This window comes from Glycine max, chromosome 14 (genome assembly GCF_000004515.6).
Source record: "Glycine max cultivar Williams 82 chromosome 14, Glycine_max_v4.0, whole genome shotgun sequence".
In the NCBI taxonomy this organism is placed as follows: Eukaryota; Viridiplantae; Streptophyta; class Magnoliopsida; order Fabales; family Fabaceae; genus Glycine; species Glycine max.
In genome coordinates, this window is record NC_038250.2 from 34,452,108 (window position 1) to 34,475,057 (window position 22,950).

General features: G+C 36.3%; 1 protein-coding gene across 1 annotated transcript; it reads right to left on the bottom strand.

Moving 5' to 3' along the window:
• Nucleotides 1-205: 205 nt before the first annotated feature.
• Nucleotides 206-2,901, bottom strand: SACPD-C (stearoyl-ACP desaturase). The gene is made up of 2 exons (NM_001249462.2): nt 1,962-2,901; nt 206-1,114 (listed from the first exon to the last, which is right to left on the bottom strand). Exons 1-2 carry the CDS (start codon nt 2,550-2,552, stop codon nt 545-547), a joined length of 1,161 nt encoding a protein of 386 aa, NP_001236391.1. The 5' UTR covers nt 2,553-2,901; the 3' UTR covers nt 206-544.
• Nucleotides 2,902-22,950: the final 20,049 nt, after the last annotated feature.

Consider the following 22,950-nt stretch of genomic DNA (forward strand, 5'->3'; position numbering starts at 1 on the left):
AGAAAATAATCTATGTAATTAATAGTCACTATTTTTTTTATCGCAATTAACAGAATCGAAAAGACTCATTACATTTATTGATTGGAGATAGTAATACTTATAATGTTGCATTGAATAATTGAGATCTCAACCACGTACAAAGTGAGATCTCAATTTTAATGCTATGCTTTAGATGAAGTAGCTTTCAAAAGGAAAGACATATTCTCTCAATTGTCAAAACCAAAACATGCTATTAGTATATCATATCATTACCTAATACAGAGATTTTATTACAAAATATGATATTTTAAATAAAGAGAAACACTAACAAGCTAAGCTAATATGCAAGCCAAACGTTACAACAAAAAAGTCCTACTGGTTTTGTATCCACCAGAACAACAACCATGGATCCAACAATGTCCATTACACGCAATCCATGTTAAATTGTTCATTATTCGTACTCAAAATGCCACCTACAAACAAAAACTCAAAATAGTCACAAAGCCAAAAACCTGTTGACTCACGTTGACCTCTATCTCTTATCTCTTAAGTCTTAACTGAAATTTCACAAAAGCAATTCTTTATTGAAAATCCAACTGAACTTAACGCCATGATGCTTCTTCATCTTACGCGCTCGCTCATCAGCGCGCTCTTGCAACCTCCTAATCCTCGGCGCCAACCCACACACGAAATCCTGCGCCCGCTTCCCCTCAGCCATCAATCCTTCAAGCTTCTCCAATCTCCACCGTTCAACGAGAAACTCCAAGATGTCTGCGTAGTCGTTGGCGGTGTACACGCCTATGCGCTGCGCCACAGCGGAGTAGTGCTCGAATAGCCTGGGGTCATCCCCATCGTACATAAGGTGCGCCGGCATCGTGATCTTCTTCTCCATCATGTTCCCTATGGCCACCATTGCCCCGGTGGGGTCCACTTCCAGAAGCTTCTCCACGATTCTTGAGTACGCGTTCTCGTGCCGCTTCTCGTCCGCTGCGATGGTCCCGCATAGGCGCGCCAGCACTGGATCCCCGCCCTCCTTCGCGAGCCGAGCCGTGTTCCCGTGCGCCACAAATGTTGCTCGCTCTTGGAATGACGTGTACACAAACCCCAAATATGGGTTGTTGTCTGTCCCAGGGTCCTACCCAATTTAATCAAAACAAAATACAATATTTCAATTTCATTTTAAAAAGAAAAAATCTACTTAACTGTTCAATTTAAGTCTGCCCAACTTGCTATGAGAAAGCTCCGATTGCCATGTCACGTGAAACCAAGAATTTATTGATACTAAAAATGTTTGTTTGGCTTTTCAGTTTTTCTTGTACAATTTAATATACCAATATGAGCTATGCAGCTGTTAAGTACATTAATTAATTTTAATTTTAAACTATTATATGTGATGTGGACCGGCATGCTACAGAGCTTATATATAAATTAAAGAGAGATACAGAACTCTATTTTTCTTGTTAAAATATAAAAAGAAAGAGAAATAAAGAGTAAACGTTAAATAGAAAATTGAAGAGTCTCTGTACTTTTTATAAAACAAAAAAAAATGAAAGAAGAATAGAGAGTAGATGTTAAATAAAAAATGGAAGAGAATATAGTAGTGAGTAGTTTTAAAAACAATTAAAAGACAAAATAATCGACAAATGTAGAGATCAAAAAAGGAAATATTTTCTTTTATATATTGTTATGAATAACAATTTTGTTCAATTTAATAGTACATAGAATATCACCTCTTTTAAATTATAAATTTCAATTAATTTTTGCTTCATGTGGAATGGTACATCTCGAAACCTTCAGAAATTAAAATGAAGAGAAGCAAAAATCGCTAGACGAACAATATCCAATTTTAAACACGTATATACAAAAGAAATTACTCCTGCCATATGTCAAGTAAAAAAGAAATGCATACTCACCCAATCAATAGAATCTAGTCAACCGAATTCAAATTATAAATAAAAAATAAAAAACAGTGAAACACTTACCATGCCAGCTGAAATGAGGTAATGTACGGTCTTTTCGACCTTAGCCATGTCAACCCTCCCAGAGAGATACAAATAAGTTCTGAGCAGATCCCCGTGTCTGTTTTCCTCGGCGGTCCAGGCCCGGGTCCACACGGCCCACGGGCTCGGGCTCGTGCCGCTGTCATCTTTCACTCCATCAAGGTTGTTGATCATGGTCTGGTAAGTGGGAAGCGCGTCCTCGGTGACCATATCACCCACCAGCACCACAAAGTACTCATCAGGTAACTCTTTAGTGCGTTCGCGAAGCTCCTTCACCTGATGGCTGAACTCTTCATGCGGAAGGGAGGGGTCAGGGAGGAAGTTTTGTGGCTGCCAGCATTGCTCCACGGGCTTCAGCAGCGGTAGGACCCACTCCGAGGCCCATCCCTCCAAGGACTTGAAAATTTCTTTCTTTTCTGGAGGCATTGAGTGGGCCTTCCGGGCTTTGAACGGCGCCGCGGAAACCGCAGCGTTTAACGGCGGAAGAAGGTGGCGGTGGTGGGCTTTTCTAGAAGAACACGGAAGTTGTGGAAGGGTTTGGGTGGTGATGGAGTGGCAGGTTCGTATCTGCATGGTTTTGATTACGTGTCTATTGTACTTGACTAGTGTTGTTTGAGTGGAACTGTGGAGAGGTTGGAGATATTTGTAAAGGGTGTGACTAGTGATTAGCCCTTGGTTTGTTGATAATTTACGGAAATGCCATGTTGGGTATTTAAGTTATGTAGTAATATTTACCAAATTAGTTGTTGGATGGTTGAAGTTTATGCGAATTTATGTGGAAATTTGGCCCGATACCTGCGAAAATGTGTGTTTAGATAGTTGGATGCTTTCAGTTAAGAAAATATTGCAGTTTTTAGGGGTAGTGCTAGCGGCGTAAGGAAGGGTACTATGGTCATTGAAGAAAAGCTACGTGGCATGGGATGACAAAAGTTCCAGGCTGCAGGTGAAATAAATAATGGGGGATTTTGTAAAACAGGGGGTGCTGTGGTTTTGGTACGTAGAATAAGTAGAGACGAGTGAATCGTGATTTCTGTGGATCTTTTTCCGCTTTGTGGGCGTCTTTGAATTTGCCAGCGCAGTTTTCTTCGTCTTCGTATTCTTTAAAGTGAATGGTGATACTTGTTGGTTAACAAGAAAAAAAATAAATAAATTAATCTATTGAAGAGTAACAATGTTTTCTATTATTATTCTTGGTGTACGTATTTATTAGTAAGTGTAATGGGTATTTTATGGATATTAACTAAAATGTTTTATTCTATATTATATTAATATACTAAGTTTTTAAACCATTATATAAGAATTTTAAAATTTAGATGAAATTTTGTTTTGACATATAAACTAATATATATATATATATATATATATATATATATATATATATATATATATATATATATATATATATATAAAGAGTTTAATATAGTTAAATAATTTTATATTGTCATTTATAAACAAAATTATTTTAAGATAATTTTAAAAGTTAACAGTGGATTATGATATGATAGTGCAGTGTTCATAATCATTTTTTCTCTAAAAGAAAACATCACTACAATTTTTTTCAGGGATATAAATTTTGATATTTTATGAAATATATGTTATTAATATTTTTATATTAATTTAAAGATAATTTTGTGTATATGAAAGATTTTGGGTCTAATAACTTACAAGAAATAATAACAATAAGGAAGCTTCTATTTTAAAGTATGAAACAAAAGATATGGAAATAAAATAGTATTTACTTAAGATAAATATATATCTTCAATCATATGATGAAAAAGATGATTGAATTGAATATAATTTACTGTAAAAGAAATTAACTTGTATAATTTAATATTTTATTTGTTAGCTTTATTCGTACATATATCTTAAATTTAAATTTTCACTTCACATAAAAATGAAAATTTAATATGAAAATATATAAAATCATTGCTATTTGAATATGATTTAACCATACAAATTACAAGCTCGACTAGGAAATTAAATTTATTTGATTAATTATTTATTAGAGTTATTATGTTTTTAAAACTCGATGCATGATTATTTTTGCTAGCTGTTTTTGGGTATAGATTCTTTGAGGGATTTTATAAATACTTGCTAATTAATTATTTGTAGAATTATTTTTAAATATCACTAAACATATTGATCAAAGTATATATAATTAAATATTATATACGTATATAGATAGATAGAATATCTTATAATATGTACGGCGAGATTAATTGATGTGAAGTTATTCCAACTTAATTATAGTGTGATCTCGAGTTGGAATTTTAGATATTCAGCTGCATTAAATTCTCAAATGAAAACTTTGCTGCTCAGAAGGGTACTATCCCACTCGAACAAAAGACAAAAAAAAAAAAAAAACGATACATATGTTTACATAAGCGGAAAATTTACTAGGAAAAATTTCTTTCATATACATTTGCCTAACATAAAAAGAATGATTTACAGAGATATACATGGACATATACAGGAACCTATTAAAGGAGGACGGATTTTTTTTTCTTTCTTTATAATTGTATTATAAATGTTTAACTTTTAATAAATAATAATCGAAACTAATTAAAACTAATTTTTCAAAAAATAATTTTAAAAAGATATTTACTATTTGTACACATGAAATTGAAAATAATATTTATTTTAATTGATAATAACCTTAATAGTTATCATAATAACAACAAACACACAACTAATTTTATACAATTTTTACTAATTATAATCTTAATTATTATAATAATAACAACAAACACAATTAATTTTATATAATTTTACCCTAAGCAACTTTAACTATTATTACACTACTACATATATGCTTTTGGGAAACATTAAAATGTTGCAAAAATATGAAAAAATGTTACCTATTAATTTTAGTAACATTTTAGAAAATGTTGTATACCCATGTCGCAAAATGACAATGGTAACTTTTATATATATATATATATATATATAAATATAACAACATTTAATTAAATGTTACAATTTACTTTTTTAGTAACATTTATATGATATATAACAACATTGGTATAAAATGCAACAAAATGTTACCAAACTTTTAACAATATTTAAAAAAAATGTTATGATATAGATCCAATAATTCTTATTCTCCGTCTTCACTAATAATGCCATCAAATTCACTTTCTTCAAATAATGTCGACATAACAAACGTCTCTTCTAAAAGTTCATCCAAATCATCATACATGTTACTTTTTCCATTCCCTTTAATTTTAAATTTTTTAGAAGATCCATCTTCCCCATGAAAAACCCAAGTATTGTAACTTCTATCAAATCCATCAAATTAAGAGTAAAAAATGTTTTTGATCCTTAAAACAATCTTTAAGTAGCCATCTTATGAAATTTATAAAATTTATCTCCATTGACCTTTACCGCATCTCAAGGCCATGAGTTGGACAGGCTCACATGTCATTTACCAGTGCATGTGACTAAACAGTGAACACCTGCTTGCAACCTATAAATTTTATAAATACCACTATCAGCGGAAGAAATTCGTAGAACTTTCAAATATTCATATCAACCCTTACCACAATGTGTCTCCTAATTGCATATGTTTATGTTTACTATAACGACCAAATCTGCAACACTAATGAGGGCACCACCTTCATTAATAACAACATAAAAACTTTCATGGTCAACAAGGTCATAACCCTTACACAATTACTTGAACATTTTCACCAAAAAATAAACATTGAACCATACCAACATATCCAACATTTTCGCTTTTGATGCCTATATTTGAGCTAGGACAACCATATATGTGCACATGTTTTGTTTTGGGAGATGATCCTGATGTTTGACAAATGTTCAACATTTTTTACAACAACAATACCGTTTGTGAAGTTGTTTGCCACAATTTGTGACAATAATAACCCACCAAACAACCAAAATGACTTAGTCTCCAATGTTGAGGACCTATTATATGAATATGAGAGTTGTTGGGTCAAAGATCATGGTAGTGATAGTGACTCCTCTTCTGGGTCAGAAGGATGCAACATGTCTCCTTTCCCCGAACCAATATTTAAATGAAGTTGGTAATCTAGGGATGATCCGTGTGTTAGTACTTTATCTAAACAGAAATATTAAGCCTTTAGCATAACAAGTGCAAGACAATTGCAATATGCATTATACTTATAGATAGAAATAAATATTATAGAACATTAAAGTGTTGAGGAAATAGTAAGCCTTTAGCATAAATAAAATGCTTTTCATTATTACGAAAGGAGTTAAATAAAAAAATAAACTATTGAAAGTCTACATTTAAAAATTTGGTTTCTTGTGAGGCCTGCTCTTCCAGGGAATCTTGTAGTCCATATATCAAATAAATTTGGTTTACTCATCTAACAATTATTATAAAAATTGACCACTAACAAATGATAGTCACTTACAATCTTGTTTGCAATTTCCTTTGTTGTCTCAGATGTCATTTGACCTGATTTTTTTCATGCGGGCTATCATCCACTTCGTGTGTCATCTAATGGGAGATAGAGGATCAACGACTGTGTTAGTGCTCCCGAATTGGGCTACTTCCTCCAATCGTTTCTTTTGCTTCTCCTCCATCAACTTTTTTTTCTAGAAAATCATAACCCCCACGAGACAATACGTGAGGGGCAATGTTTTGTTTCTGAATGGCCTGCGCCTTCTTTTGAACATCCTGTGACAATAACACATAACAATAACTTAATATAGTTGACAATAATACATAAATATGAAGTTTAAAAAATAATGAAAATCAACTAACCTCTCATGAAGGGTCTCTACGACTCTGATAAAGATGGGTCCACTTCTCTTTGCTTATGTCGTACTTCTCACATACTTTGTCATCCTCACCCTCCTTGCCATGTGCTAGAGCCCATTTGGAGGTCAAATCTGACTTAAACTTCCTCCAGCGCTCTCCTACGGTATGAAGTATTTTTTCTTTGTCCTCAAATTGGATTATTTAGTAATATCAAATTGAACATGAGATACAATAAATACATTTTGTAGGTAAATTAAGATTTTTAGTACAACATATTACAACAACATTCAACATTTAACTAAAATACCTAAATACCCTCCCAGATCAAATCGTTTTGAGCTATGGACTTTTTTCCTATTATCATGACCTTATCGTGGGCGACAATCGCCAAATACATTCTTAATTTCTTTTTGTGGGGACTATTAACTTTCCCAGTGACAGGATCAACATGAACTAACGGTCTCTCCACCCCAGCTGGTCTAGTAGCCAACGATCTGAGTCGTGTTGCTTTTCTTGTCTTTTTCGACGTAGACGGTGAAGGTACTGCTGACTCAGGAGGACGATGGGCGGGGGGGAGCTGGGTGGTGTAGCCATGTGCCTGATAAAAAACAACATTAATTAAACAATGTATGAAAACTATATTAAGTTATGTAATTGAAATTAACAAAGCAAGTAAATATAAAATAAATTACATTATACGATGTTAATTAATTCTCTTTCATCATGATCATTACGATTTGCGAGGATGTTGTCAACTTCTTCTTCTTCTCTGTTGACGTTAGTTAGCATTTCTCTGGAGAAAGGATTGAGACAAGTATCAATGGTTGAATCATCATCTTCAATATTAACACCAATTGTTTTTTTTTTGTGTTGAACTACTGACTGTTAGTCGATGAAAACGACTAACTTTTGTGTATAAAACTTGTATAAATTGTATCAAACTCTCCCAATTTATGGTTATTTTGTAGTGGTATAAGTATTTTCTGTTAAGTATAGGTAATAAATACTTAGTATTTCCATTTTGTGTGTTTAATAATCATTTTCTCTCAATTTCAGGTTAATTAGGCAAGCTCTGGAAAGTGCGGTTTTTCACCTTCTCGCTAAACCAATATACTGGCATAGCGAGCGTCCGCTAAGCGCAACACTCCTGGACTAAGCACGAGGAAGACTCTGGAACAAGATGAGCTGTACAGGTTCGCTAAGCGCACTGCTTCATCTCTTTAAGCGCACCACTTCAGTTCATCCGCTAAGCAAGAAAGGCGCGCTAAGCCAAAAATCACTAACGTGCGCTAAGCGGTCCATAAGTGCGCTAAGCGCACGAGCACGAACAAAGCCACCTATTTAAGCCTGAAACTAGATTTTGTGAAGAGAGTTTGGACTGGGATTCACAGCTTTGCATGTCTAGGGTTTCTAGAGAGAGAAAGGTCCAAGTTCTAGAGAGTTTTGAGAGATTTTGTTGTGCGAAGATCTATAGAGACCAGAGCTTGAAGCAGAAGCCGATTTGAGAGCTTGAGATGAGTTTGTGAGTGATTGTGAGATCCTAGAGGTGAAGGAGACATCCTCACCACTTTTATTTTTGCAATCTTTCATCTTGTTCTTCTCTTTGTTGTTAAGAAGGCTTCCTGGTATGGAAAGCTAAATCCTCTGTTGGATCTTCCCTGTAGGTACCTAATGTAAATATATTTATATCTATTGAATGATGTTTTGTGTGTTCTCTATGCTATCTGCTTTTCATTTCAGTATGCCTTTACCTTGATCACGTAGATGCATGCTTTGTTAGGGTCATTCAACAGTGGAAACTGGTCTGACTCTAAAGTCCTTGATAGTGCAGGGCTGAGTTGTCGTGCTTTCACGAGGAATCGGAGTGCGATAATTTAGTTGAGTATGTGTGTCTTAATGCGGTCCAGGTTGAGTTTAGTCTTACAAGAGGAATATGTGGATGATGCTTGATCAGGATTAGGATAAATTATCATGAGGAATCGAGGTTTAGTATCTCAGGAGACACCATAAGAAAACATGAGCATTGTTAGATAGAGAATATCTTTTTAGCATCAAGCACCTATTAGGAAGACCAACGTGTTCTCTACTTGTTTTTACACATCATTTCTCTTGCGTGATTTTCTTTCTTTTTGCACAGATAGTTTATACACCTGTTCATATTCACACTTTGCTTTACACACACACCAGACACCTATTTGCTGAAATAGCTTACCAAATAACACAAGTTCCCCGAGTGTTCGATACTCGATTCTTACCGTTTTATACTACTTGTGCGATCCGGTACACTTGTCGGAACTAGCAAACACTGACCATCTTTCATCACAAGGATCTTGAACATAAAATACATGTTTAGCTTGTTCTGTCATGATGAAAGGCTGATTCTGATAAGCGAGCTTCTTCAGATCTACCAAAGTAAATCCGAAATCATCGGTTTGCACACCGATATTGCTATGTACCCACTTATAGTTGAAAACACAGACTCGAAATTTTACATAATTAACCTCTAAGATTTCTTCAATGACTCCAAAGTAAGGCATGAAAGCTATGCGAGGATTGTCATCATGTATAGTAGCAAAGTGTTAAGATTCAGCCCTTAGACTAACACCACTATTTTGCATTGTACTCTTTTTGTCTTATGATTTCGTGTAGAATGAATACTTATTGATATCATATCCTTGCCAAGTTATAACATTTCTTTTAGGACCATCTACTAACTTCCTTAATGTTTCAGATGCATTATGGTCACCGAAGGTTATATCTTTAAACCAATTTAGGAAAGTCTTGTTATGCTCTTTCAACACCCTATTCTTAGTCATTTTTGGGTTACTTTCCTTGACTAAAGCTTCATGATGAACTATGTATGAAAAAACTTCATTACTGTTATTCAGTATATACAAATAAGCTTGTTGCAGTTCTTCTAGACTTGGAGTGATAAAATGCAGTTTTCTTGAACCCTTACCTTCCACTCTCTCGTTATACCGAGACACTAGAACCCCAACAGGTTTTGCCTTTTCCATGTACTCGGAACAAAACTCAATAGCTTCTTCTGTAATGTATCTTTCAACAATAAATGCTTCAAGACGATGTAGATTTTTGTATACCCTTTTAAGATCTTCATGTATCGCTCAACCAGATACATCCACTGCAAATAAACAGGACCACAACATTTAATTTCCCTCACCAGATGAACAATTAGGTGAACCAAGATGTCGAAAAACGAAGGAGGAAAATACATTTCCAACTGATACAAGATAATAATAGTCTCATTTTCCAGCTCATCTAACTTGAGAGGATCAATGACTTTGCTACATATGGCATTGAAGAAAAAACACATGCGAGTTATGGCATGTTTGACTTTCTTAGGCAAAATGTCTCGTATCGCTACAACTAACAGTTGTTGCATCAAGATGTGGCAATCATGAGACTTTAAGACAACTGACTTTAGATCTTTCAACTGTAGAAGGCTCTTAATATTTGAAGAGTATCGCTGTGGCACTTTGACACGACACAAACACTGAAAAAAACTCATCTTTTCCTTTCTAGACAAAGTATAACAAGCTGGAGGCAAGTATATTTTGTGGGGCTTCGAATTTCAGGTATGGGTGGACTTCTTCTCACATGAATTTCGTGGGTATTGAGTTTTTGGGAGATATGATGGGTAGTTCTACTAGGTTTATGCCTTATGGTAGTTATTTGTGAAGGAATTTGTTGAAAGCATGCTAAACTTGACATGTTTGATGTGAGTAAAGCTACCCATTCTGTTTTAGGGTTTTATGATGATGCTTTGTGATGTTTGTGTGCTGAAATTGTTGATAGAAAGCTGGTAGAGATGATGGGGAAATTTAACTTAGGGTTAAATTTGAGAATGACAATGTTGTAGGTAGAAAAATGTGAGATTTTGAGGGTTAGAGAAGCCAAATTTGGGGTTAGTGGAAATTGGAGTCTAAAGTGAGTGGATTCTAGTTTAGAATGTCAATTAGGACTTGTAGGAAGGCTTGGGCACAGCAAATGAGAAAAATAAGTGACAAAGGTGAAAGCACGAGCCATTTCTAGGGTAAATTGGGTGTTGAGGGGTCAAATTTTGAATCGGTGGAGTTTTTGCCTTAAAATCAGTTTGAGAAAGTCTAAATTAATGTTATAGACTTGTTTGAGATGAGAGTTTACTCCAAAATTACCCCATTCTCATTTTCACTTCTCAAACCTTGAAAATCCATTAAATTGATGGGTTTTGGATACCTAGATTTTGAATTGCCTTGGTCTGAAGCTTGTTTTTGGTTTAAACATGATTTAGGACTTGTAGGATCCAATTTGAGAAAAATTGGATGTGGGCAAGATGGATTTAGGACTTGTAGGATCCAATTTATGCAGAAAAATGTTGTTGAATTGTGCAGCAGATTTTTGATTGTGTGCAGAAAAATGCTTGTGCATTGCTGGTTTTATGGGAAAAGGTAGTACATATTGGGTTCTAGACATTTTCTAGCAGATCCCAACGGTCAAGATGTAGACTTATGTACTAGGAACCTCCAGTAAAATTTTCAAGTCAATCCAATGGTTAACGAATCGGAATGAAGAAAATGTTACTGGGATATATGAGTAAGGAAAGCTGTAATACGTGAATGTGTTTTGGGCAGAGTTTTCTGCCTCTTCCCTGTTTTCTTGGTATAGGGTAGTTCATGATATTTGGAAATTGAATTTCTTGGATATTGTGGAAGCTTGGAGGGGTTGATGGGGACCCGATGTTGAGAGGAATGAGGATAAGGGCTACGTGGGAGTGCGTGAGCTCAATTTGAAAATGGGCAACTGGGGATGGTACGTTAATGTTTGATTTTTGGAAGTGGGAGAGTTGATTTGCGCCATTTCCTGATTGCCACCTAGTACCACATATGACGGGTACCCCATAATCCAACAAGCTTGATGTGAGAAAGCGTGGAAGAGTCAGTCTTCCTACTTTTGTTTGTTGACCATAGAGTGGTACCTGGAGATATGTCGCGGGGGTTAGGAGACCTTAGGGACGTCAGGTGGGGTGCTATTGCCCAAAACCAAGCTTGGCTAATCTCGACCCAACCCGGGCATAGTCAATCAGTGAGAACCTGTGACGTACCTAAACAGGCGAGCTCCTGGCAGTCAACCAATAAAAGAACAAAGACCACAAAGCAAGGAGGCTTGTGTGGCGGTTGGCCAGCTATGAATCTTGAGTGGTATCTGGAAATTGGCCTCTGGTAATCGATTACCAAGGGTGTGTAATCGATTACAGGGCTTAAAAATGGAGATAGGAAGTTAAGATGGCCTCTGGTAATCGATTACCAAGGGTGTGTAATCGATTACAAGGCTTAAAAATGGAGACAAGATGTTAAAATGGCCTCTGGTAATCGATTACCAATTGTGTATAATCGATTACACAGAGTAATAGGGCACTGGTAATCGATTACTAGTTGGGTGTAATCGATTACACAGGGAGATAGGACACTGGTAATCGATTACCATTTAGGTGTAATCGATTACACAGTGTAAATTGTAGATTTCCATGTGCAAAAGCTGTGTAATTCGTGTTTGGGCACTGGTAATCGATTACATACTTTGGTAATCAATTACCAGAGAGGAAATCCCTTGAGAGAGACCTTTTGACTATATGTAGCGGTTATGGGACGCATTGTATTGTTACCTGTAGTTAGATTTCTTGTGAAAGAGTCTACCCCCTTTCTTTTATTTCTTGTAGATCGCGATGGCAGCACAGTTAATCCATGATCGCGTGGTGATGGAGTGCCTAGAGGGAGTTTGGGAGACCCTCGAAGGCAATGAGAGGTGCCGATTCCATGGCACAATTCGACTCACTACTACTTCATTAGTACATCCGGAGGAACCCGCACGCACACTTCAGCAGCCTGTGGAGTGGATACTACCTACACCTACTCCATATCGACTAGTGGAGCCAGTTCAAGTGATAGAGGTGTCATCCTCTGAAGAGGATCCTGAAGAGGACCCAGAGGAGTTACCTCCTGAACCTGTTGTGGACGCCCTTGACTTTCCAGAGGATGATGAGGACCCACTCCCTGATGTGGATTCTCCAGAGGATATCATGTCAGTATTTGAGGAAGACTCTACAGAGGAGAGTGGCCCTCGAGGGACAACGAATAGTGAAGACTCTTCATCATAGTAGATGACTCCTTAGACTAGGTTTACATACTTTTTGTGGGTGGGTGTATCTAGTTCAGACTGCTAGATTTACTCTTTTGATTTTTGGGTGGGTAGACCTATTGTATAGAAATTTTGATGATTGTATATATGTGGCTGAAGCCACCTCAGTTGATACCTTTGCTCTGGATGTCACTATGTATTTTGCAAACTCCCATATTTTGGACAGTTTTAGATGATGAATGTAATTATGTTTAATCTTGTTGTTTGAAAAGGAAGTGTTAACAAACTTTATTGAAAAGAGTTTATCGACCGTATTTTATTATTTTTTCACGTGACGACCTAAAATGATGGCTGATATATTTTTCTTTTTGAAAAAGCAAAATAGTTCAGAGGTTATTAGTGATCAGAAAGAAATGACTCCGAATAGAGTTGTGAACTGGCCATTCAGGACTCTATAGTGATAATTTTCCTTCTGAATTTAATTACCGTGGAAAGGAGAGAGAAAAGAAAAAGAGAAAAAAAAATTCCCCATGGTTTCTACTATTTATTTTATTACTATTAAACCAGTCATTATTTAAGGACGCCACAGTAAGGGTGATAAGCTTTTAGAAAATGTCGATGCTGAGTGTATACTATTTTTCTTCCATGTTTCAATTGTACATAGCTTATGTCTTCTTCACAAATAGTGCATGCAAGATGAACCTTAACACTGTATCCACTCAAATTTCCGTATGCTGGAAAGTCATTGATGATACAAAACAACTTTGCACGCAACTTGAATGTCTCATTTCGATACCTGATGTAGCTCCATGTGGAGCTTGTAGGCCTTGGATCTTCTTCATCAATGGAGTATTTTGCTTCTTGAAGATCAATGGCATCTGAATGGAGAAGGAGGAAAGGTGATTCGAGATGCCACTTCAAAAAGAAGATGAGTCAAGAACAAGCTCACCACCATAGGAAGCCATGGATAAGAGTTTGAAGGTAGGAGAAGATGAGTGGAGGGAGAAGGAGAGAAGGAGCACAAAATTTTATGCCTCAAATGAGGTCTGAACTTTGAAGTGTAATTCTCAAATGGTCAAAGTTGAAGAAAATGCACACACAAGGCCTCTATTTATAGCCTAAGTGCCACACAAAATTGGAGGGAAATTTGAATTTCTATTCAAATTTCACTTGAATTTGAATTTGTGGAGCCAAAATTTCTCTAATTATGATTAGTGAATTTTAGCTATGGTTCAGCCCACTAATCCAAGATTAAGTCCAATATTCTCCACTAAGTGTGTTCAGGTGTCATGAGGCATGTAAAGCATGAAGGGCATGCACAAAGTGTGACTATATGATGTAGCAACGAGGTGTAGCTTGCAAATGCTCACCTCCCCCTTAGGAAGGTCCAAAATTTAATTGGATTGGGCTTCTCCCAATTCAATTAAACTTCTCTCCCAACACACACACACACACATCAAATAGTGCACTTAATGCATGTGAAATTACAAAACTACCCCTAATACAAAAACTAGTCTAGGTGCCCTAAAATACAAGGGCTGAAAAATCTTACATTACTAGGGTACCCTCCCTACACTATGGAGCCCTAAATCAAAGGTTAAAAAATAATGAAACCCTAATCTACTATGTACAAAGATAAGTGTGCTCATATTGAGCCCATGGGCCCAAAATCTACCCTGTAACACCCTGAAATATTACTAATTATAAATTGATGTTTAATTGTATTTATCGTGTTATTTGACTATACGATTGACTTGAATGAGTTGAGGTATGGCTTGAACTAGTCATGTGTGATTTGCTTAATGATGCAATCCTACCCCCCAAGGGCATTGGATAGAAGACTCTAAGAAGATTGGGCCAGAGATGCAGGAAAAGGCCCTAGGGTAGATTTTGAGCCCATGGGCTCAATAAACCCACTTATCTTTGTACATATTAGATTAAGGTTTCATTATTTTTGGACTTTGTGTTTAGGGCTCCATAATATAGGTAGGGTACCTTATAAATGTAGGATTTTTCAGCCCTTATATTTTAGGGCACCTAGACTAGTTTTTGTATTAGGGGTAGTTTTGTAATTTCACATACATTAAGTGAATATTTGATGTGCGTGTTGGGAAATAAATTTAATTGAATTGGGAGAGGCCCAATCCAATTAAATTTTAGAGGGGGAGGTGAGCATTTGCTTGCTACACCCCATTGCCACATCATTTAGTCACACTTTGTGCATGTTCTTCATGCTTTACATGCCTCATGACACCTAAACACACTTAGTGGAGAATCTTGGACCAGATCTTGGATTAGTGGGCTGAACCATAGCTAAAATTCACTAATCATAATTAGTGAAATTTTGGCTCCAAAATTTGGCCCCACAAATTCAATTTCAAATTCAAGTGAAATTTGAATAGAAATTCAAATTTCACTCCAATTTTTTGTGACACTTAGGCTATAAATAGAGGCCACGTGTGTGCATTTTTTCAACTTTGATCATTTGAGAATTACACTTCAAAGTTCAGACCTCATTTGAGGCACAAAATTTCGTGCTTCTTCTCTCCCTCTCCCTCCACTCATTTTCTCCTACCTTTAAACTCTTATCCATGACTTCCGATGGTGGTGAACTTCTTCTTGACTCATTTTCTCCTTGAAATGACGTCTCTGATCATGTTTCCTCATTCTCCATTCTGCTGCCATTGAACTTCAAGAAGCAAAGGACTCCATTGTTGAAGAAGATCCAAGGCCTACAAGCTCCAAATGAAGCTACGTCACTTAATGTGGATGTTGAGTTATGTGGAGTTTTATTGAGCTAAGTTGAAATTATGAGATTTCAAATTTTACCTGAACCTATTTCAGCAAAATGGATTCGTTAACCATTGGATCATCTTAAAAGTTTGGCTGGAGGTTCCGAAGATAATTTTCCACAGTTTGACTGTTAGGATTTTGAAAATAAAAACTTTTGATCTCTCGCTTAGTGTGAGAAGCGCGCTAAGCACAATTCCAACTCGAGAGGGAATTATGATAAGTGAGAATTAGTGCGCTAAGTGCAATTACAACCCGAGAGGGAATTGCACTGAGCGAGAATTGTCGCGCTTAGCGTAAGGGGAGTTACGCTCAACGTGAATTGTCCCGCTAAGCGTGAAAAATGGACTCCTACTTAGCGAAATGAGCTTGCTAAGCGAGATCTACAGATTATTAATACGTTCTTTAGCATGAAAAACATGATTTTTTTCATTCTCCCCCTCTCCAAACGCCCACCTAAACCCTAACACCTTCTTCTCCACCACCCACGACCATTGGTGGCCACCACGAGCCGTTGTTGCTTCCCGCCAAATCCCCACACCAGGAGGAACATTTTAATCAGAGCGAAATCTTCATAATCCACCTCAAGGGTTCGGTGGAGAAAATTCACTCAATCCTTCCTTTTGTAGCTTCTCTGAGGTAATCTTGACTTCTAAGCCTTTCTTTTAGTTAGTTTGAGTTTCTCTTAGTGTCTCTTGTGTTTTGGGTACTGTAATAAGGTATTTTTACACTTCCTTAGAAAAACCCTTGAAAATGAGACATTGTAAAAGTTATCTTTTTATAAAATTGATGTTATTTTCGTGACCTTCACTGAACCCCGGCCACATTGGCGTGATCAGAATTTTAAAATGACATCTCCTTTTCGTAGAATCCGAAAAAAACCCCATTAGCCCTTTATGTTTTGACAAGGGTACCTAATCCCGAATGTTGTCATTAACCTTATTTCTAAAATCTATACTAAATTTCCTTCAATTTGGTATATAGAACCTTGTGTTTGAACAAACAAACGTGAACGAGAGAGGTCTTTGAGTGACACAAAGAGGAATTGACGTAGAGCTCACGATAGGTGATGGGAGTTTATTATAACTTACAACTTTTAATACCATAGTTGGGGTCAAGGAACCTAACTATGGGGATGTATGCATGTCCCTGTTGCATGCTGATTTTCAAGAAAACAATGTTTTTGACTAATGGGATGTGATACGTCTATTATTGATAAATGACATTATTGTTTTTATTAGACTTGTATTGTCTGAAGACCAAGGGATTGTGAATCTTACGCATGAATTATATATGTATGCATATGCGGAATATGACTTACTGATGGTATTGTTATTGATGACATTAATGGATATGAGGTGATGTTGATGTTTATGATAATGTTGATATAGAGAATGATGTTGTTATTGAAGATGATATTGATAATAATTGATACGAGACTATGCTGGTGTTTATGATAATATCAATATGAGATGATCTCGTTATTGATGATTATGTTGATATGAGTTGATGTTGTTATTGATGATTATGTTAATATGAGATGATGTTGTTGTTGTTGATAATGTCATTGAGATGAGATGATGTTGATGTTGAGAATGATATTGAGATGAGATGATGTTGATATTGAGAATGACATTGAGATGAGACAATGTTGATGTTAATAATGACATTGAGATGAGATGTTGATGATGTTGAAAATGTCATTGTGATGATGTATGTTGTGTATGTACATGGGGGGTGCAGTGACCTTGTTGGATATCCCTGGTGGGGGAAATAAAGTAGTTGAAGAGTTTTAAGCATCTCTAGAAGGGGATGGCTTAGAATCTTTAATTATCCACGGTAGTGCATTGATGGTGCCCATGTTTCATACGATGTATGTTGTGTATGTACATAGGGGTGCAGTGACCTTGTTGGATATCCCTGGTGGGGGAAATAGAGTGGTTAAAGAGTTTTAAGCATCTCTAGAGGGGGATGGCTTAGAAATAGTATAAACTTTGTCGGTAAGTACTTGTAGTTTCTCATGAGGAGGAATACTTGTACTTGAGGGCATGTCACTCGGTTTGGAACTCCCTTGAGACTCAGGTTGATCACCATCGGAGGGGGGGGGGGGGGGAGTTGCCTGTGCATGATAGGGTGACCTCGACACTTTCTACCTAGTTTTCCTAAGTGAGAGTGTCGTGCGAACACGCTTAGGATATTTCCTTAAGGATGGTACCACATTGCATTTGAGAGTTGAGGTCAGGTGCATGCATCATACTGAGCATGATTGATTGGAATTGTGGATGGATGATGACTATTTTTTTTAGTGTGTGTTGGACTAATGAATGTTTGTGTAAGCTTATGATATTTGTTAATGTTTTCTTACTAATTGTGGTTATTTGCTTTTTGTATTAATTTCTTTTATAATAAACTCACCCCTCTCAATTTTTTTACCTTGAGGTTGGTACCTGTGATGATCGTGAACCTTTGTTTGTGGGAGCAGAATGACAACAGTAGAGTATGTGAAGTGAGATTCTTTTGTGGAGCCGCCAAGCCGACGTGATGACATTGAGATTATTTTGGGAGAGAGTTGTGTTTTGTTAATCAACTCCTCCGTAGCTGGTTCCATAATTATTTTTTTTGAATTGAGGATGTAAATCACTGATTTAATTGTATGTATGAACAAATTTACTTTCCATTATGTGAATGATGTGTATTGAGTCACCATACCTATATATATGTGTATTCATTTAAGTAATGGTGCATTGTTTGGTGAATATATATCGAGAAAAAATACTTTCATTTTTTCATAAGCAAATTAACAGAGTTTTTCATTTAAAAATTGAAATTTTCATAGTTTAGAGTGGTGATATCGTAGCGACGAGGCGGGTCATTACATACCCTAGGGCCTTCTTCTGCGTCTCTGGCCCAATCTTCTTGGAGTCTTCTATCCAATGCCCTTGGGAGGTAGGATAGCATCAATACCCATCAAACATAACAACCCCCTCATGCCATAACTTTGTCACGTCTTCAATCAAGGGACTGAGATAAACATCAATGTCATTTCCTAGTTTCCTTGGGCCCAATATCATCATAGACAACATCATGTATTTTCACTTCATGCACAACCAAGGAGACAAGTTGTAAATTACTAGCAAAATAGGCCACGAACTATGCTGAGTGCTTAAACTGCCATAGGCATTCATTCCATCGCTGGCGAGTCCAAGCCTAAGATTTCTTGTCTCTTTGCCAAAATCCAGATACAGACTATTAATCTTCATCCACTGAGAGGAATCAGTCGGCTGATAGAGCAGTCCATCGCATTTTCTCCCATCTGCATGCCATGTAAAGTCTTTTGCGTCATTTGCATTAGCAAATAAATGCTTAAACCTTGGAATGATCGAAAGATACCATAACACCTTCGCTGGGGGGCCTATCTTGGTGCTTTCATCACTACTACACTCATCATCATCCTTTAGTTTTTATCATGATACGCCATACCTGGGGTAGTTGTGCATTTCTTCAAACTCATTTATGTACAATATGCAATCATTAGCGCATGCATGAATCTTCTTGTACTCCATACCCATCGGACACAGTATCTTCTTTGCCTGATAGTATCTTTTTGGCAACGTGTTTTCCTCTGGAAGCATATCTTGCACCACCTAAAGAAGTGAAGTGAAGCTTTTGTCACTCCACCCATATCTGGCCTTGACATTAACCAGACTTAACATCACTGATAGCAACGCCAAAAACTTCTTGCACCCCAAATACAAAGACTTCTTTGAATCACTTTGCAACGTATCATACATAGGGGCATGTGGTTACTAAAAAGAGTCTTGTCCAAGATCACAAATCATTTCCTCTAAGCGATCTCCCATTTGTACATCAATTGGTTTAGATTGGGACTCCATCTGCATGTCTGCCAATTCACCATGCCATATCCATGTTGTATAATTCTTCTTAATCCCATCACATAGTAGATGTTCCCGTATGTTGTCGAGTAGTTGTCGTCTCCCGTTCAAACAATTTATACAAGGACAAAAATATTTTCCATCCTCATTTGGTCATCTTCTTTTAGAGGTGAATTCCAAGAACTGCTCAACGGCTTCCTCATATGCGGGGCTCATGCGACATGCATTCATCCAACTTTGATCCATGTAATTAATAACTCTGTGATAGTCACAAAGTTATTCTATGCATGGAAACCTCACTTTTTTCCTTAAAGGTGTGACCCTATCCCATTCAGGAAGACTTATTTTTATAAAAATCATGAGGGATATTCCATAGGCATTCATTGACCATTACCGATAGATAATCTGTCGAAAACTATATTAACTATTAATGAAGGATTATCAATTGGAAAATAAAGTTACATTTACTGACGAATTATCTGTCAGAAAATAAAGTTATCTCTACTCGTAGATTATCTATTGGAAAATTAAGTTACCATTATCAATGGATCAGCCGTCAAAAAATATATTAAACTTTATCGACAAATTATCCGTCAGTAATTATCGATGGAATACTGACATAAGTCTTTTTTGTCGCCCAGATTTCTAATGGATTTTTGTTTGTTGAAAAGTCATATTTACCAACAGATTTTGGCCATTGGAAACCAGCCTTTTTCTTGTAGTGAATACTCAAAAAAACATATACACATTCATTTCATACAGGACATGAGAAGATAAAGCAAACACATACCAAACTAAAAATACATAAAGAAACCATTCAAGCAAGAAAAAGAACAAGACATATGATTAAATCTATATACTCATGAATGCATATATGCATGTTATGTTAGATAATCTTCATCTAGGATGTCTAGTTCATTTCTAATGGTGTAGAATCGATCCCTAGGCAAGGGTTTTCTAAAGATGTTAGCTAGTTGGTTGTATGTGTATACAAATTCAATAGCACAATCACTTTTCAACACATGATCTCTAATGAAAAGATGTCTTATTTGTATATGCTTAGTTCTAGAATGCATGATAGGATTTTTGGTCAAGTTAATTGCACTTGTATCGTCACATCTCAAAGGAATATGATCAATAAAAATACCAAAATCCTCTAGTTGCTGCTTCATTCAAAATATTTGAGCACAACAACTATCAACATCAATATACTTAACCTCAACTATGGATAAAGCCACACAAACTTGTTTCTTAGAATGCCAAGAGACCAAAGCACTCCCAAACAAATGAAATGTACCACTAGTACTCTTCCTATCTACCTTACGTCTTGCATAATCTAAATCAGAATACCCAACTAAGCTTATAGATGCACCCTTAGGATACCACAATCCTACTTTAATGTACCCTTTATGTACTTAAGAATTCTCTTAACAACTACCAAATGAGTTTCTTTAGGATTAGTTTGAAATCTAGTACATACACAAACGCTATGCCTAATATCGAGATGACTAGCAGTTAGATATAGAAGAGGGTCAATCATATCTCTATATCTTGATTCATCTACATATTTACATTTCTCAACCGGGTCAAGATAGCATGAGGTAGCCATATGTGTTGTTGACTCTTGGGATTTCTTTACACCAAACCTTTTAAGTAAATCAATGCAATACTTGGATTGGTTGATGAAGATTCCACTTTCTAACTATTTTATTTGGAGTCCTAAAAATTAGGATAACTCCCCCATCATGAACATTTCAAACTTTCCTTGCATGGTCTCAGCAAATTCTTTGTACAAGATATTGTTAGTAGCTCCAAATATAATGTCATCTACATATATTTGAACTAATAATATATCTTTTTGAGTTTTCTTAATGAACAAAGTTGTGTCCACCTTACCTTTTCCAAAATTTTGTTCAAGTAAGAAATTACTCAACCTTTCATACCAAGACTCAAGGGCTTGCTTAAGTCCATAAAGTGCTTTCTTTTGTTTGTATACATGATTAGGAAAGTCATAATCAATAAATCTAGAGGGTTGAGAAACATAGACTTCCTCTTTTATGTATATATTTACAAATGCACTTTTCACATTCATAGCTTAAAATCCATTATGGAAGCAAAAGTAAGAAGAAGTCTTATGGCCTTAAGTCTTGCAACAAAGGCATAAGTCTCATTGTAACACCCTCATATATATATATCTATATATTATTAGTAATTATGTTTGATGTTTGATTATTTGTTACGTTATTTTCATTCGTAATTATTTTTAAGGAAGTTAATATAGTTAATAGAGGGGTGTGGATAGATAAGGATCTAGCTTCTCAAAGAAGCCTCTTGAGAAATTTTCTCAAAGAAGCCACGAGGAAGCTTCTGGAGGAAGCCTCTTAATGAAGCTTCTAGAGAAAGCTACATGAAGCTGCCTTGATAAAAACGCTGCCCAGCCTTCGTTAACCGTTGGATCTTCTCGAAATTTGGTCTGCAACTTTAAAAGACAATTGTCCATGATCTGACCGTTGGGATCTTTGAGATGATGTTTGGAGTGTGCTAGAAGCCTCTTAATGAAGCTTTTGGAGGAAGCCTCTTAATGAAGCTTCTAGAGAAAACTACATGCAGCTGCCTCGGTAAAAACGCTGCCCGGCCTTCGTTAACCGTTGGATCGTCTCGAAATTTGGTTTGCAACTTCACAAGACACTTTTCCATGATCGGACCGTTGGGATCTTTGAAAAGATGTCTGGAGTGTGCTAGAAGCTTCCGTTCCCGAGAGCATATCTTATTTAAGCATTTCAGCCTTTGCTTTCGTGTAGCTTAGGAAAAACGTCATTTCTTCTTCTTTATTTCTTCCAAAGCCATTTATAAAGTTCCAAGAACTTTCTCCATCACCCACAGCCACCATTAGCCACCACAAACCATCGTTGTTCTCCACACCGAGAGGAACCCTTCAACCGAAGCGGAATCTTCCAACTTGGCTTGCGGTTTCGGTAGAGAACGAAACCCTAATCTAACCTTTCGTTTTCTTTCGAGGTAACCATGGTTCTACGCTTGTTTCTTGTTAGTTTCATCTTGTCTTTTCATCTTTTCTGACTTTGGAACCGCCATTGTATGTCTTATGCTTCCTTTGAAAAACTTTTGAGAAAGAGACTTTGTAAACGTTATCCTTTCATGAAATGCATGTTATTTTCGTAACCTACACTGAACCCCAGTCACATTGGCGTGGTCGGAATTTCCAAATGATGTTCCTTTGTAAAACCCAAAATTCTCTCAGCTCTTTCAAGTAGTGATGTGGGTGTTTTACCCAGAGCACTGTTACTAGCTTTGTTTTCTGAAATCCATACTAAGTCTCCTTCGTTTTGGCATAGTAGAGGCTTACGTGGAATCGACGAGCAAGGACGAAAAGGAATCTTCAAGT

Coding starts and splice junctions, on each gene's coding strand:
- SACPD-C (NM_001249462.2), bottom strand. CDS start 2,552: ATGCAGATACGAACCTGCCACTCCATCACCACCCAAACCCTTCCACAA. Junction 1,115..1,961: donor ACCTCATTTCAGCTGGCATG/GTAAGTGTTTCA, acceptor TAAATTGGGTAG/GACCCTGGGACAGACAACAA.